The sequence below is a fragment of the Notothenia coriiceps genome, unplaced genomic scaffold, assembly GCF_000735185.1.
Source record: "Notothenia coriiceps isolate Sejong01 unplaced genomic scaffold, NC01 NC01_scaffold00028133, whole genome shotgun sequence".
In the NCBI taxonomy this organism is placed as follows: Eukaryota; Metazoa; Chordata; class Actinopteri; order Perciformes; family Nototheniidae; genus Notothenia; species Notothenia coriiceps.
The window spans coordinates 332,626-348,046 of NW_011360834.1; the positions used below are offsets into that span (position 1 = coordinate 332,626).

At 41.6% G+C, this 15,421-nt stretch overlaps 2 protein-coding genes across 2 annotated transcripts in view; both read left to right on the plus strand.

Moving 5' to 3' along the window:
- Nucleotides 1-2,487: 2,487 nt before the first annotated feature.
- LOC104957995 (P2Y purinoceptor 4-like) lies at nt 2,488-5,317 on the plus strand. Its single transcript, XM_010785690.1, has one exon. It carries the CDS (start codon nt 2,679-2,681, stop codon nt 3,771-3,773), a length of 1,095 nt encoding a protein of 364 aa, XP_010783992.1. The 5' UTR covers nt 2,488-2,678; the 3' UTR covers nt 3,774-5,317.
- Nucleotides 5,318-6,241: 924 nt separating this feature from the next.
- The window catches only part of sox3 (SRY-box transcription factor 3), a 24,519-nt gene continuing 15,339 nt past the window's right edge, over nt 6,242-15,421 (plus strand). The window contains exon 1 of the mRNA XM_010785689.1: nt 6,242-6,339. The gene's annotated coding sequence lies outside the window, so the exon portion shown is untranslated. The remainder of the gene's footprint in view (nt 6,340-15,421) is intronic.

Sequence of the window (15,421 nt, forward strand, 5' to 3'; positions counted from 1 at the left end):
TACAAGGCCTGGAAACGTACCCCTCTAAAAGGAGGATTGACCTGGAGCAACTTAAAATCACTTATGGGACGATGTCCCAGTGTTCACTACGATGTCTCAGTGCCACTACGATGCTCAGTGACACTACAATATCTCAGTGTCACTATCGATGTCCAGTGTCACTACGATGTCTCAGTGACACTACAATATCGTCAGAGACACTACGATGTCTCAGGTGACACTATGATGTCTCAGTGTGACACTACGATGCTCCTAGTGACACTACGATATCTCAGTGTCACTACGAATATCCTCTAGTTGACACTACGATGTGCTCAAGTGCCACTTACGATGCTCACGTGACCTATGATATCCTCAGTGTCACTACAATATCGCTAGTGTTCACTGAGATATGTAGTGGTCACTGGAGTATCGTAAATGACACTATATCTCAGTGACACGTACAATAATCGTAGTGTCCTGAGATATTGTAGTGTCAGCTGAAGAATACCTACTCAAAAATATCTCAGTGACACAAATATCTAGGTGCCACTACACTCATCGTCAGAAAGAACACTCCGAATGTCTACAGTGTCACCTTGACGATATCTAGTGGTACTATCGGATACTCAGTGACAACTACGATATCTCAGTGACACTACGTATCTCAGGCACTACGAATACTCAGTGTCACTACCGATGTCTCAGTGAACTACGATAACTCCAGTGCAACCTACCAAGATACTCAGAGAGCACTACGATATCGCAGTGACACTACCGAATCTCAGTGTCCAACTACAGTATATCTCAGAGACACGATACGATATCTCAGTGTCACTACGCATGTCTCAGAGGACACCTACGATAATCTCAGTGTCACTACATATCTCAGAGACACTACGATGCTCAGTGACACTACGATGTCTAGTGACACTAACATATCTCAGTGACACTACACATATCTCCAGGGCACTAAAATCTCAGTGACACTACAATATCTCAGCTGCTCACTACAATGTCTCAGTGACACTTACACAATATCTCAGTGAGCACTACGTATCTCAGTGTCACCCTAAGTCATATCTTCAGTGACACTACGATATCTCAGTGTCACGTACAATATCTCAAGTGCGTTCACTACAATCTCCAGTGACTCTACGTATATCCTCAGGCAACCCTACGATATCTCAGTGGTCACTCACGTAGCTCAGTGTCACTACGGATATCTCAGTGACACTACGAATATCTCAGTGTCACTACGATCATCTCAGTGACACTACAGGTATATCTCGTCAGCTATGAGTTGGGACTTGCTTCATGAATTAGTGTGATATGTATTGAATAGCCTGTAGCTTTATCAACGTCTGCATGTAATCAACAACTGACTGCCAATCGAATAAAAAAGTACAATTCATAAACAACAATATTTATAGTCAATTAACATTGAACTACACAGATATACAGTAAATACTGTGGATATGTGTAATGTTCCTCTCTGGCTGCATTTAAAAATAAAAGAGAAAATAAAATAGCTTTTGAAAATGTGTGCATCTTAAAAGTGCTTGATTTTAGATAAATAAAATAAAGTGTAGCAGCAGCTTGAGTTTCCCTTTTTCTTTGTTAACCGTTTCACATCATGACTTAACAGTTTCAGACGATTATAGAACAATATCAGTCTTTACACATCATAACAATTGAACAGTTTTAAAGTTTCTCTTTCTTTCCCTCTTATATTGCAGTCTCTCACTCACTTTTTTTAAATTCAGTGCGAGAATTGAGCTCGAGCTTGTCCTGCCAGGAGTTTGTAAATCTGGGCTGAAATGGTGTCAAAAAAACTAAATTCACAGCCCATTCATTTGGCCTTTCTTTCATTCTGTGCAAAGAAAAAGCAACCTCTTAATCCAGATATCTTACCATGACTCACGTATGCATGCATGTGCACGGTGTGGCATGACCACCAAAACAGAAAGATATGGACACAAGATGTGTGCAAATGTATTTAGTATCCTATCCATGTGAACATGATTTAAGTGGAGGGGGGGGACCTAACCTCCTCTAGGGGGGTCCGGGGGCATGCTCCCCCGGGAATAATATTGAAGTTAAAAGCATCAATCTGGTGCACTTTGAGAGCAACATGAAGAGATCTATGGATTCATCTTTCAACACCCATTTGAAACAGAACTGTAAGCAGAATTTTCTTTTTGGATATTTTACAAATCACTCCCCTTTTAACCCCTTTCACGTGAACCCACGTAACCCTAGGGGTTCACAGTTTCTGTTTTTTTTATTATAGTTCACACCTTTAATCCAAATATTTTAAGTAACTAAAGGTATTCAATAAATGTAGTGGAGTAAAAGTGCACAATTTACCTCTGAATTATGGTGGAGTAGAAGTAAAAAGTAGCATAACATTGAAATACTCAAGTAAAGTACAAGTATCTCAACATTGTACTTAAGTACAGTACTTGAGTAAATGCTCTCAGTTACTTTACACCACTGAAAATATATGAATACACACAACTCAGAGCCCAACAAGAAAACTCAGACAGAACAACACAAATTTAAAACTACAAGAACCAGATCACTCATGAATACTTGCTTGAGTTTAATGAAATGTAGATGTCACAGAGTTGTTCTCTTGCTTTGCAGGATCGGTCACCTGCTGCCTTGAAAGTGCTACATTGAGAAGTTGCATCACAATGGAGAAACTCATCAGCAGCCCTGCATCGCACAACCAGTCGTCGGTGTTCACCACAATATTCAACTCGAGCTGTCGCTTTGATGAGGAGTTCAAATACATCCTGCTGCCTGTGTCCTACAGCCTGGTGTTTGTGGTGGGCTTCGTGCTCAATGCCACCGCTCTGTGGGTGTTCCTGAAGATGCGCCCGTGGAACCCCAGCACTGTGTTCATGTTCCACCTCGCCCTGTCCGACTTCCTGTACGTCCTCTCCCTGCCAACCTTGATCTACTACTACGCCAACCGCAGTCACTGGCCCTTTGGAGTGGCCGCCTGCAAAATAGTGCGCTTCCTCTTCTATGCAAACCTCTACTGCAGCATCCTCCTCCTCACCTGCATCAGCGTGCACCGTTACCTGGGCATCTGCCACCCAATCAAGGCGCTGACCCTTGTGAAGTCCCGCCATGCCCACCTGGTGTGCGGCATGGTGTGGGCCGTGGTGAGCGTGTGCCTGGTGCCCAACCTCATCTTCGTCACCACCTCCAGGAGGGACAATGACACCCTCTGCCATGACACCACCAGCCAAGGGTCCTTTGAGGAGTATGTGGACTACAGCTCTGTGGTCATGGTGCTCCTGTTTGGCATCCCGTTTCTGGTAATTATGGTGTGTTACTACTTGATGGCGCGGGCGCTGTGCCGACCCAGACAGGGATTGTCTTCCAGCCAGCAGGGCACCGCCACAAGTCAGAAGTCCATTAAACTCATTATCGTGGTGTTGGTGGTGTTTGCTGTGAGCTTCGTTCCATTTCACATCACACGGACGCTCTACTACACCTCCCGTGTGTTGAATCTTGACTGTGAATTCCTCAACATTGTCAACTTTACTTACAAGATCACCAGGCCTCTGGCCAGCATCAACAGCTGTATTGACCCAATCCTGTATTTCATGGCTGGGGACCACTACCGGTCCAAAATGATGTCTGTTCTGAGAGCAAGAAGACAGACGACGATCAGCCATACACCTGAACGTTCACAAACACGGCCGAAAAATCACCATGACATCCCTCTGGCGTATAACAACACAGCTCTTAAAGCCAGTGAAGATTCTGAGAAATAGTGGGAACTATTGCATGAATCTGAAGTATTTGTCTTCGAACATTTGTAACTGCTCAAACTGTGGCCTGTTTGTTCTTCCTTTTTTTTGCACTGAAAAATGTAGAAGATAATTAGTTTACTGTACCATTTACTTACAGTATATGCTTTCAATTCATCAATGTTGTGTAATGCCTGTGTTCAACAGGCATAAAGACCATGTTTTAATTTCCCTCACTCTTTTGAGGTTACTGTGTTTGTGTGGGAAGGAGTGTGAACTCTTTCCTTACTTACAACCCTTCTACCACAATTGGATTTTGAGTCAAAACACAACTTATGAAAGACAGTATTCACGCTGCTGTATACTGTAATTTGTGAGGATAGAAAGAATAGCAGTATAAAATGGCAGAAGAAATCTTTACTTTTAAATTATGGGAACAGAAACTGAGCAACTTTGTTAGTTGTTCACAGGTGCCTTAAAGTAAATTATAGTAACTGAATTGTTGTCATCAATTTGACCATGACTGATCTAAGTATTAAAGTGAATTTCTGACCAAAGATGACAGACACTCTGGCTATGTCCTCAGAAATGAGGAAATTATGAGGCAATCCTTCCTGTTGTATCAACAATGTCACTATGTTACCCAGAAACTGCAGCTATGGTCAGTTCAGCTCCGGGTCCCAGCTGTTTTTGTCCTTCAACTTTCACAGCTGTCTTTTGTTTGACTGTGGAGTAAAAGCAAAGAGATGGCTCTAAACGAGACATATCTTTTCAAACCACCCACGCCCCATTCGAGGGATAAGCAATTTTCCTATTTTCCCTTTTACCTTTGGGATTGATACATGGAATGTTAAGCCCGTTTTTTTCTTGATGGTTTTGCAACATGTGAAAGCAGCATTCAAAACTTAATTACAGAGCATTTCTCCCTCCGTTCGCACTGGTTTTTATTGTTGACATACTGTATGAACCAATGCTGTAGCAGATGTATTCATAAAGCTATGCGTCACATGTTGTGCTTGTGATATTTGGTGTGAGCACTGTCTTTGAAGATATCTTTGTAATGACAGTTAGATATGTAATATAAAGTGTTAGATAATAAGTAACTATACTATATGCAATGTATCATTATCACATTATGCAACGACTGTTTCCTCTCTTGCCTGGGTGAAAATCACTTGTGATATCACTAAGCTCTGAGTTCTTCTTCTTCTATAACTCGCACTCAGGAAAAGAGTGATGTAAAGTGATCTATGAATTTAAGGTACAGCATCATATCTGCCAGTTCTGAAAACCTTAAATACATGTGTTTAGCCAGACTGAAACTAACACAGCTCGCTGTCAGTGAGGACAGTACTACTATCGTTAAGTACAATTTTAAAGTACTTTTACTGAGTTTTTCCATTTGCTGGTCCTATGTTCTTGTACTGTACTAATTCTGAAAGGGAAATATTGTATTTTTTTCTCCACTACATTTATCTGATCACTTCACTTAACTTTAAGATTCAGATGAATAGGAGAACATATAACAATAATAATCCATAAGTATATCTCAATAAAATAATATATACTTTTCTTACATGGGCTGTTGTGCAGAATGAGTACTTTTATTTTTGGTTCCTCATTATATTTAAAGTTTAAAAATGCAGGATGTTTCGTAGAGTATTTCTACACTGTGGTATTACTTAAATACTAAGTAAAGGATCTGAGTATTGCATGCACTACTGCTTGCTGTTATTGAATAGGTGCAGACGTGCAGTGTATCTGATGTTGGAGGCAGAATTATTTTTGAAATCTTCAATCAGTCAGAATGAGGGAGTTATGCAAAAAGCAGAAGGACATGAGATAAGGACATGAGATAATGCCGATTGCATTATGCAGTGCTATATAAACAAGATATAGTTCAATGTGGAACACCAAAAAAATTCAGATATTTAACTTTCATTAGAGTTGTTGACTGTTTTGATATACTACTCCATATTGTCTGCAAACAATGGATGATTAGACACAAATTACGTTGCCAGTCATTTCTGATCTCTTCAAAACTGAAGTTAATTACTGAGTGTATCTCAAAACTCTTTACTATAAGTAACCAGCCTTCAAAACGTTCTTTTAACCAGCATCCAACTTTTATACTTCATCCATCTCTTAGCATGTAAAACAGAAAAAGGAGACAGTGACTAAGATCTGATTACTTGACACATCCTATAATTTTAAAATGATTAATTTTACAATTAGCCCCAGATAAACCCCAGATAAATGTTTTTAAAAGTTTGCATATGTCAGCTCTGTTCCCTTTAAACAGTTCACCTCACTGTGAATGGCACATTTGCCTCTGCAGCGCATTCAGTCCTGTCATGTAAGCTCATGAGCGCCTCCCTGTGGCGGGTGTTGACAGGAAATTGCATTCAGGTCATGGAAGTTCACATGTTCAGTTGAGCGTCTGAAATAAAATGATCAGAAAACGTTTTGCAGGAAAAACAACCAAATTATCTCGTCTTTTTTAGGGCGCTAAAAGTGCCAATTGGATATTTAGGCCCTGGACGCTGTCAGAGACCAGAGGAAAGTAGCCTATAAACGCTTCAGAAACACGGTAAGATTTATGTTCAGGACATTCAAGCTATTAATCTGCTGAACAAACGCTGTGAATGTGTGCATTTATAAAGTGTTTAACATTGAAACACTAACATGGAAACATAATGTAGCAGATGCAGGCCTTCACGAGAGCACGCAGACACATCCATCGACTGGGCTTAAGTTGCAACACATTCATATGGATGCAACATTTCATATTAAAACTGGTTTTTATTTTAAGTCTAAGCATATCTGAGGGCAGTTTAGGAGCCTGGCTTTCTCTGGTATGAGTGGTGTTTGTAATTTGTCGATTGACACCGAGAGCAGGTGACGAGTGTTAAAATGGAGGCGACCCCTCATTAAAATGACCAAGGAAAAGCAGCATTGTTGATATTGCAAACATTTTTTATTACTTAGCGAATGCCTCTAATCAACTTGATCTGATCGGTGCATTGTGCAAAGTTGTTGAAGTGCTGTTCTCGGGAAGTTGCATCCTCTCAGTTTGTATGGTTGACTTGCTGGCTTTGGCCTTGTTGTGTTGATCTCAGAAAAGTTAGCTTTTTGGAAATTCTCCTTGAAGGATTAAAAGCATCTGGATTGAATTGAATAGTATTGAGCTAGGCTACATTACTTTTTAGTGACTTTGAACGTGTATGTCATACTGAAGGAAGAGTCCCTGTTTAATAAACTGACATGCATGACCATTAGACCAAAAACAAACAGGCCTTGTTGTTTTTATTAGTTTGTGTGTTATATTATCCGAGTTAATTTATTCCCAACTCGGCTACTAAAAGCCTACGTTGAAAAAATGCCAACATTAGACATCTTTGTCTCATTCATTCTCATGCTAACAGTACATTTTGGTGACCATCTCTCTGTGCGGCTGTCTGTAGTTGTTAACACTTGTGTGCGTTGTAGGATCTGATTATACATTCCTTTATCAATAAGAAGAAAGTTATTGTTCTCTTGATATTGCTGTTTCCATGTACTATCAGATATGTTCTTAATGACTACAATATTGCTAGGTGATACAGCGAAGAGAAGCCTTTTGCAAAGTGTCACCGACTCACCGATATGTTCTTAATTTGCTGCCACATACCAAGCGGTTTAAGGATTATGTCAATATTGAGCTGTAGCTGTTTTTCCTTTGATTATGTTTAAGATGTCAGGGTTGTTTGTGATCGGGCCTGACCCCACGCCTGTAAGACAGCAACGCGGGTATTTTTCGCCCTTTTCATTATTTCTGTTTTCATGTTTATTTGTTGAATTTGTGGGAAAACGCTAATTGAATCATTTAAATCAAAGAGTCAATCATTTACAGTTTAACGGGAAAAATATATAATAAGATGTTAATGACACATCTTTATTTGTATTTGTTTTACGATGCAATTATTTGATCAATAACTTTATTAGCGGAGCGGTTGTCACTTTTATTGTGGCAAAGCAGTAGCATTAATTTGTATAAACATAGTTTTCAAATAATGATCATGCCAAAAACTAATCGAAAACAACATTAAATCAACGCATTAGATGGACTTGTCCGTTGTAACGTAGGTGGATACATTCCATAAATTACCATTACTTGAAAAAAAATAATGCATTGTTTATGCCATGTGGTAAACCTACCTATATTCCTCTAAAACATTTAATCCAGTTGCAGTTCCTCTGCACTGTGAAAAAGAAAGCAATCGTTGATGTCGTTAAAGTTTTCAAATGAACTAATCACTAATTAATGCTTTGCCATATTCAGCTAATACAAAACGTAAAGAAACATCTAGATTTTAATTGGCATTGGATCTGTGTGTCTGGATTGTCTCGGGTTACTTGAATTACTTGCAGGACTATGTTTTATTATTTCCGACCATCGTGCAGACATCACTGCTGAATAAAACTCTTTATGTCCTCCGGCAGTGAGGATGGGCTCAAGGACGCTGTGGATAGATCTTGCAATCATTGATCGGATTTTCAACATTTAGATTCTTTTTTAAAATTCCTATAGAAATAGAGAAAAACTGACCTGACTGTGGGGAACGTTTCAGACTTACTTTGAGAAGTCTATTCAGCTCCATGTATCCATCATCATTAAATGTGACAGTAGCCTTTACCTTGTGTGATGACTTTAAAATATATTTACAGTATAACATTTTCACCAAAAGGTGGTTTTAAGGCATTTCAGTTTCAAATCCTAAAAAATAAAAGCCATTTTAACTGATTATATAGGAATTATTAAATATTATTTGGACTGTTTAATCTGAGAGGATGAATGCAGATTTTCTAATAGAAAATTAAATGATTATAATCTTAGAGCCTTAACACTGTCAATGAGATGTCACCCTATTCTATCATAAAAATATAGATTATCTTTATTAGGAAGACATCCTCTATGAACATTTAAAAAAGTATACACCGTGTTTCTGAGGTACACCCACGCCTCGGCTTAAAGCGATGCATTTGCTGAACCTTGGAAAAAAAATTCTGTGTTTTTCTCTTGTTTGGCAAATTATAAGGCGGGACGAGGGATTTCAAGGACGCGTGGACTTCAATTTAATCGAAGAGGCTGAGAGTGGAGTGGAAGAGTGACACACAGAGGAGAGAAGTTCATTATTCTGCTGAAAAGGAAACCAATGGCTTTCACAGTCGCCATGGTAACCGGCCTTTCTTTTGCCGTCAGACCTATGATAAGGTACTTCACAGCATTAAGCACAATTATTGCAAGGTAAAAAGGGGAAATATTGCTTTCCAATGCTAATAGATGTTAGATATTGATTGGCATGGTCATTCATATAGAAGTGTGCCCCAACCTGCCTGATTCTCTGTAACCTTTTAATGAAATGTGATGGAGGTGATGCTGGAGTGATGGATCAGCTGCAGCTTTACTTTAGCTGAATATCTGGAAAATATACTTGTGACAGCAAGATGATGAAGACCGATTCAGCAGTGAAACACTGAGATGAAGTGAGACAACTTCAAAAATAAAACAACAGGAGGTTTTGAGTTTCCTGAACCTGGCTTTGCAATAATATCGATATTTGTATTGATATTGTGGTATGAGAATAGATATTTTCTTAGATTTCTGATATTTTAATATCCCATGAGTGTCTTTTCCTGATTCAATTGTATTACCATAAATCAATATAATTTCTTGTCATGTTGTGGCTTTTATTTGCCTTACCCACTTAGTCAATAAATCCCCATTACTGATGCTTACAAAATGCTCATTGTGTAAAAAAGGGCCAAAAGTATCAATGATAAACCCTACAGTATCATCTCAATATCGATGTTTAGGTATTTGATCAGAAATGCTTGCCTCTGATATTTGATATTTCTTTCCATATCCTCCAGCCCTAGCTGCATGTGTTTCCAGCTCTTTTGTTAAAAAATGCCTCATACCATAAATACTAAACACCCGCCACTTCCCGTCATTAGCATGTCATTTTGTTGTTGAGTGACCCTGCTCACATTCTCACACAATGGCGGGTCGGCCTTGGCAGCAGCAAGGTCAGCACAAAGTACAAGTCCAGGCCATGGGGGGTGGATGATGGTGGAAGCCTGCTTAGTTAGAGAGAGGATGGAGGATTAGCATAGTGGAAGGCGTTGGGAAAGTGTGTGTGCATGTGTGTGTGCATGTGTGTGTCTGTGTGTGTGTCTGTGTGTGAGGAGGGATAGGGTGTTGGGGAGCAAATTGTTTTAACCCCTATTACAGCAACCGCATGGCGCTTCTCTTATCTAGGCCGCTGCAGCCACTCATTAATATTCCGTACATATGGCAGTGCTTTCTGTATCATTGTCTATTAATGGGAGGGATAATCGCTCATTCAATTATCAGGCAGTCAGCAAAAGACCAACCGTGCCTGCGCACCCCTGGTTCACACAGTGGCACAGCCCAAAACAGAGGTGTGCCAGCGAGAAGGTGAGAGCGATAGCGGGGATTACAACATATTAGCTTCTTTAATAAGTCAGGCGTGGGGAATAATGTCAAGCAACTAGGGATCTGTTGGCGAACACGAAACATGGCTGAACTTTGTAGCAACAAAGCCGAAGAGGGCAGTATCTTAAACCGTCTTCCTGATAGACTTAAAAGTCTCACATGCCTCGCTCGCACATCAGTGTCACAGCCATGATCCTTTGACGGTTTCAGGGATGCTTTTAAACACTGAAGCGACTCCTTTGTGGCGATGACCTGTGGTCCAAAAAGGCTGTGGAAAGCTGTGTGATAGACTCTGAAGGCCATGCTAAATAAAGCTTGACCCTGATCTCTGCATTCCAAAGATCTGTGGAAGTGATCAAATGTGGCGTTCATCCCTTTTGATCTGTGCTTTGTGGCCCCGGGGCCCCGCGCTGCCTGTGTCCCTGCTGCCGGGGCCACGGCCTGGATATGAGGGGGTTACTGATGGTAGTGTGACCTCTGGCCGTTTTGACCCGCGGAGACCTTGTTGAGTCAACACAAGCACGGAGAGAGGGGAAGAGGGAGAGTTGGAAAAGGTTGTTTGGTGCACTGAGTTTCTTCAGGAGGTGGGCCGGGAGGGAGTGCAGAACTGTTGCAAGCGGGGGTGTTTGGGAGGGTGTGAAAAAGATAGGAGGTGAAATGTTAACAAAATCGTATAAAATCCGTAGTTTGATAAATTTTCCGCATTTTGAATGAACCGAAGGCGGCTGTGGTGGAGGGCCTTTGTTGGAGGTCCCATTTTCTCTGGCAGAGCAGCACGCTCACAGGGTCAGCGAAGTTACGAAAGTAATTAAAGCTTGGTGATTCACTGCCTGCTGCAGAGAAAAGAAAGCAAGCTGTCATTCTGATTTAGAAAAATAAATTACAATTTTAATAATGGGGGAGGATGGGGGTGCGAGAACGTCTAGAGCCTTGGTGGGTTGGGGGGAGGCGGGGGGGGCATGTTGGGTGGGAGGAGGGGTCGAGGGGGTTGCTGGCTGACTACTTATCAATAGTTGCAATTTTTTGAAACCGCATCGGTAGTACATTGCGAGAGCACAAGTGCCCTTAAAAAAAGAAAACCCTGGAACATTAACATACTGATTTCATGCGCATGGCAAAGGGCCTGAGCCAATATCAGAGAGGACTCAGCAGTCCTATTGTCTGCTGGGACTCTGGTCCCCTCTGATATGAAAATTCAATTATTTTATAACTAGATCTGGCGTTGCGTTTTGACTGTCGACGGTAGCGCCTTGCCAGCTGCATCAGTGTGGGGGACCAGAGGCTCCTGATAGCGAGAGGGAGGCCTTTCAGACATTGACATGTTTTTGAGGGACAAGATTGCCTAAATGTGTTGCATTTAAGGGCTGAAAGTTAATCTAATGCACCACCATTATCTCACTCAGGTAATTCCAATACCATCCTCAATCTATGTTTACGCTCATGTACGCACCCGCATGCTCGCACATCCATTCATTCTTCAACACTTTGAATCTGATTCTCAGGCTTTCTGCATCCAAACAGGTAATGTATTTATTTATTTTCCCGTGGCACATATTCCCGGGGAGCTGGGAACTATATTATATAGAAGTTGTTTTCTAAGAGACATCAGCAGTTTCTAGGTCATAATTCTGTAGGAAGACACAGAAGAAGACATACGCAATATGAAATGGTATTCAGTGTTAAAATGCTTTCTTTTACTAAAGGAACAGTTTTTCAAGAACTTTATACTGCAATACTGGGTGCAAATAGTACATACATTCATAGTTATATACTAAGTTACATACCCTTCTCAGTGAAAAATGGACACACATTTTGTACAAGTTGTTTTGTTTTAAAATGAGTAATTTCCTTTAAGCTAATGTTGCATTAATGCAGACACCAAAACTTCCGAGGTGCTTTCCACACAGACAAACAAGGTGGCCTATTTTCTGAGTTTATTGGACAAATCCTTTCATTACCTCCGTTGCTCATTGTGAGTGTTCTGAGGGGGGTCTGTTAAGATTAGGGAACAGGAAGCAGCCCCCTGGTATGGCCCTCTCTACTCAGACCCCACTGTGTTGTGCTTATTAACCCAGCCTGGGAGAAGACGTACCTGCCTCCCCTCATTAGGCCGCGCTGGAGTACGCGCTCAGCCCGCAGAAGAAAGGAACATTAATTAGTATTCTCCGCAGGGGGAACTGCCATTAGCACTTAATTAGCAGTAAGAGTACCATTCAGCCGGGCGGCCAGTTAGTGTCTAACACAATATGGTCTGTGTCTTTTCCCTGTGTGTCATGGTAAAACGCTGATGAAAGACCTTATCGCTGGTGCATGTGTGTCGAGCTGTGCTGCATGTCCCTTATATTTTATTTGCAAGTTTCTTTTCCTATGCAGCTTATCAGACCAAACATGTCATGTCTTGTTGTGTTTATGGCTTGTTATTTCTGCAGGATTTTATATGTCATGTACACAGCTAAAGTGTAGTTGTGCAATGAAAATCTTGGGTTATAGGTTCCTGTAACAATACAACATAAATCTATTTTAGACATAAAACACATGTCAATATGACGTGGGCAATAAAAGCTGGCCTTAAGGCACAGTGCAGGCTTGTGCTCCCGAGTCAGCGCATCTCTCTAAATTCAACTGTGTGTGCCGCCCTCTCAGTACTGTTGACCCCCATGAGGGCAAACACTGTATTCCCATCTGCCCGAGTTGGTAAAGTGGGTGATTAGGGGATTTAGGTCAACTTTTCCCATTGGACTCGGGGAAGTTCCTTTTGATCTGCTGAGTAGGCATTCTTCTCTCTTTTCTCTGTGTTCTCTGTCCAGCACCGTCACCAGCGAGGAGGACAAGGGAAGCTGTTAACCCACCTCGGTCCACTCCTCGGCCTCGCCGGTCCTCACTCTCCCCCTATACTCCCCCCACCTTCGGATGGTGGCGGTACCTTTCACTTCCCGAAACCTGAGAGGCGGAGAGCTGTCATTTGCCAATTTGGCCTGAATGGGGCGGACAGCGGATTGAATGTCGTTTTCCCACCAGGCTGCACCATCCAGAGCAGCAGGGGAGGGAGGGGGATACAGGGAGTGGGGTGTAATGCTAGAGTAAAATTAGAGCTTTGATGGCAGCTAATAGTTTGTGATGGGTGGCGCTGATGTGGATTTCCAGTAAAGACGCCACAGGTTCCCTCTCTCTCTCTCTGCCTTTCTCTGTCCTGCAGCCAAGCACTGACACACCTATGAGATTATGTGGGCCCTGCCTTCTTCCTCAGAGCTGTAATTTCTCCCCGCTCAATGTAATTATACATCTCCGACTGCAGGCCTGCCTGTGTCAAAGGGCCAGACCGGTCTCGTTTCTCTGTGCGCCTTCTTGTCTCTCTCACAGGAAGGACAGATTTTGTTACTGAAGTCCTTCATTTCACATTTGTGTATGAGACTGTAGTATTAGTGCTGAAATAATAACTCGATTAACCCTCATGCTCTGTTCCTGATGCTGGAGACATCAGGCTCTTTTTTACAACCTCAAAAAATAGACTTTACATCTTAATTCATTATTTATTCAAACACATTAGGTATACCCTACAGAAAATGTTGCATAACTTCTGTTTGTGCTCGCAGAAAGCTCAGATGTAAAACATGACGAAATGCAAACAATCTGCCCTTTATTTGAGGTTTAGTTGATGGAACTCTTTCAATAGTGCTCCCTATCAGAGTCTATTGGGATGTTGTTTTTTTCCCCAAAACATTTTGATACCTGATTTTAGGGAAGCGTTTACCCCAATCTATCCTGTTCATTAGTCTAATCTTTGTCTATTTTAAAATAGTTGATTTAATAATTTAAGAATATTTACATCAGAAAATGGCATTTCAGGAGTAAGTATTTGCAGCTTTTTCGATTCCCTTGGGTTTTTTAATTGCCATTTGTTGCCTTTGCTGCATCAGTTTCAGTGCTGGTAGGTTTTTTTTGCAACAGTAGATTCATCAGCAGGCAAAAAGCACTTGTTATCCTTCCATGGAGTTTTTTTGATGTGCACTTTTAGGTACTTTGAGTTTACAGTATTGTGATACGTTATGAAATGAGTGAATGTACTTGAGTGTATTGTGCTGGATGAGAAGGGTCTCAGGTGTTGCAGCTGTTTCCTTCAGGGGTTTAAAATCATTGGTCCCTGTGGCCCTCTCTCCCGCCGTGCTTCCCCATGAGAAACACGAGGATGCACGAAACACAACACTGGGAGCTGCCTCGGGGAAACAGCCACACACACACACACACACACACACACACACACACACACACACACACACACACACACACACACACACACACACACACACACAGAGAGAGACAACATGAGATGTTTTGATAGCTTCTGAGGAACGAGCGGCACTCTGATGTTCTGACAAATGTAAGCTTAAAGGTTTCTTAAATATCCATATCAATCTGCAGCCTTGTCAGCTTGACAATGACGGAAACTGAACACCATTACCAGCATCAGGCAGTATCGTCCTCATCAGTGCAACATTAGAGAAATAGATGGCCCTCTTGAAGACATTCCTCTGGACGTTAGCCCAGCCAATGCACTTTGAGGGAATGACTCTTCACACTTTAGAGATATTTTACTGTTGGGTCTGAATGTTGGGTTTGACACCACAGTGTTTTCAGGTTTAGGGCCTTATGTGTGGATGGAGCTTCCTTCTTTGGTTTTAGAGTCGGAAACACAATATCCTGTTTTTAAAAATGGATCTTATTGCATTGATTTCATTGTTCTGCCCTGTCTTGGTAATGCTTATATGCTTGTGACCGTGCGAGGTGATTGTCCTCTTCCGGCTGCACAGAAAGCATTGTACTCTGCTCTCTCGGGATGGGAGATGTTTTGTTTTTTGAGCTCTTTCACACCAGCTCTCCCTCTCGGTTTTTTTTTTTTCAACACAATAGCCCTCTCTCCTCTCACCCAGCGTGGCAACCCTTTCAAACGGGAAGCTCCAGGTCGGTTTCCCTTGCCAAGTTTTGCAGCCTGCCATGTTGTCTATTCTGCTAAGCTATTTAAAAAATGTTGAATATCAACAATGGCTTTGACTGGTGCATTGTCAACTTTTGTATGAAGCAATCTTGGCTGAATGAGATGGGTCCCAGAGCAGGGAGAGCTCGGCTGCAGTGTGCACTACCACACCAGCGACTGCCCGGCTCTCTCCTCTTTATA

Bases quoted from the DNA above. Each gene is read 5' to 3' on its own strand.
- LOC104957995 (XM_010785690.1), top strand. From the start codon at position 2,679: ATGGAGAAACTCATCAGCAGCCCTGCATCGCACAACCAGTCGTCGGTG.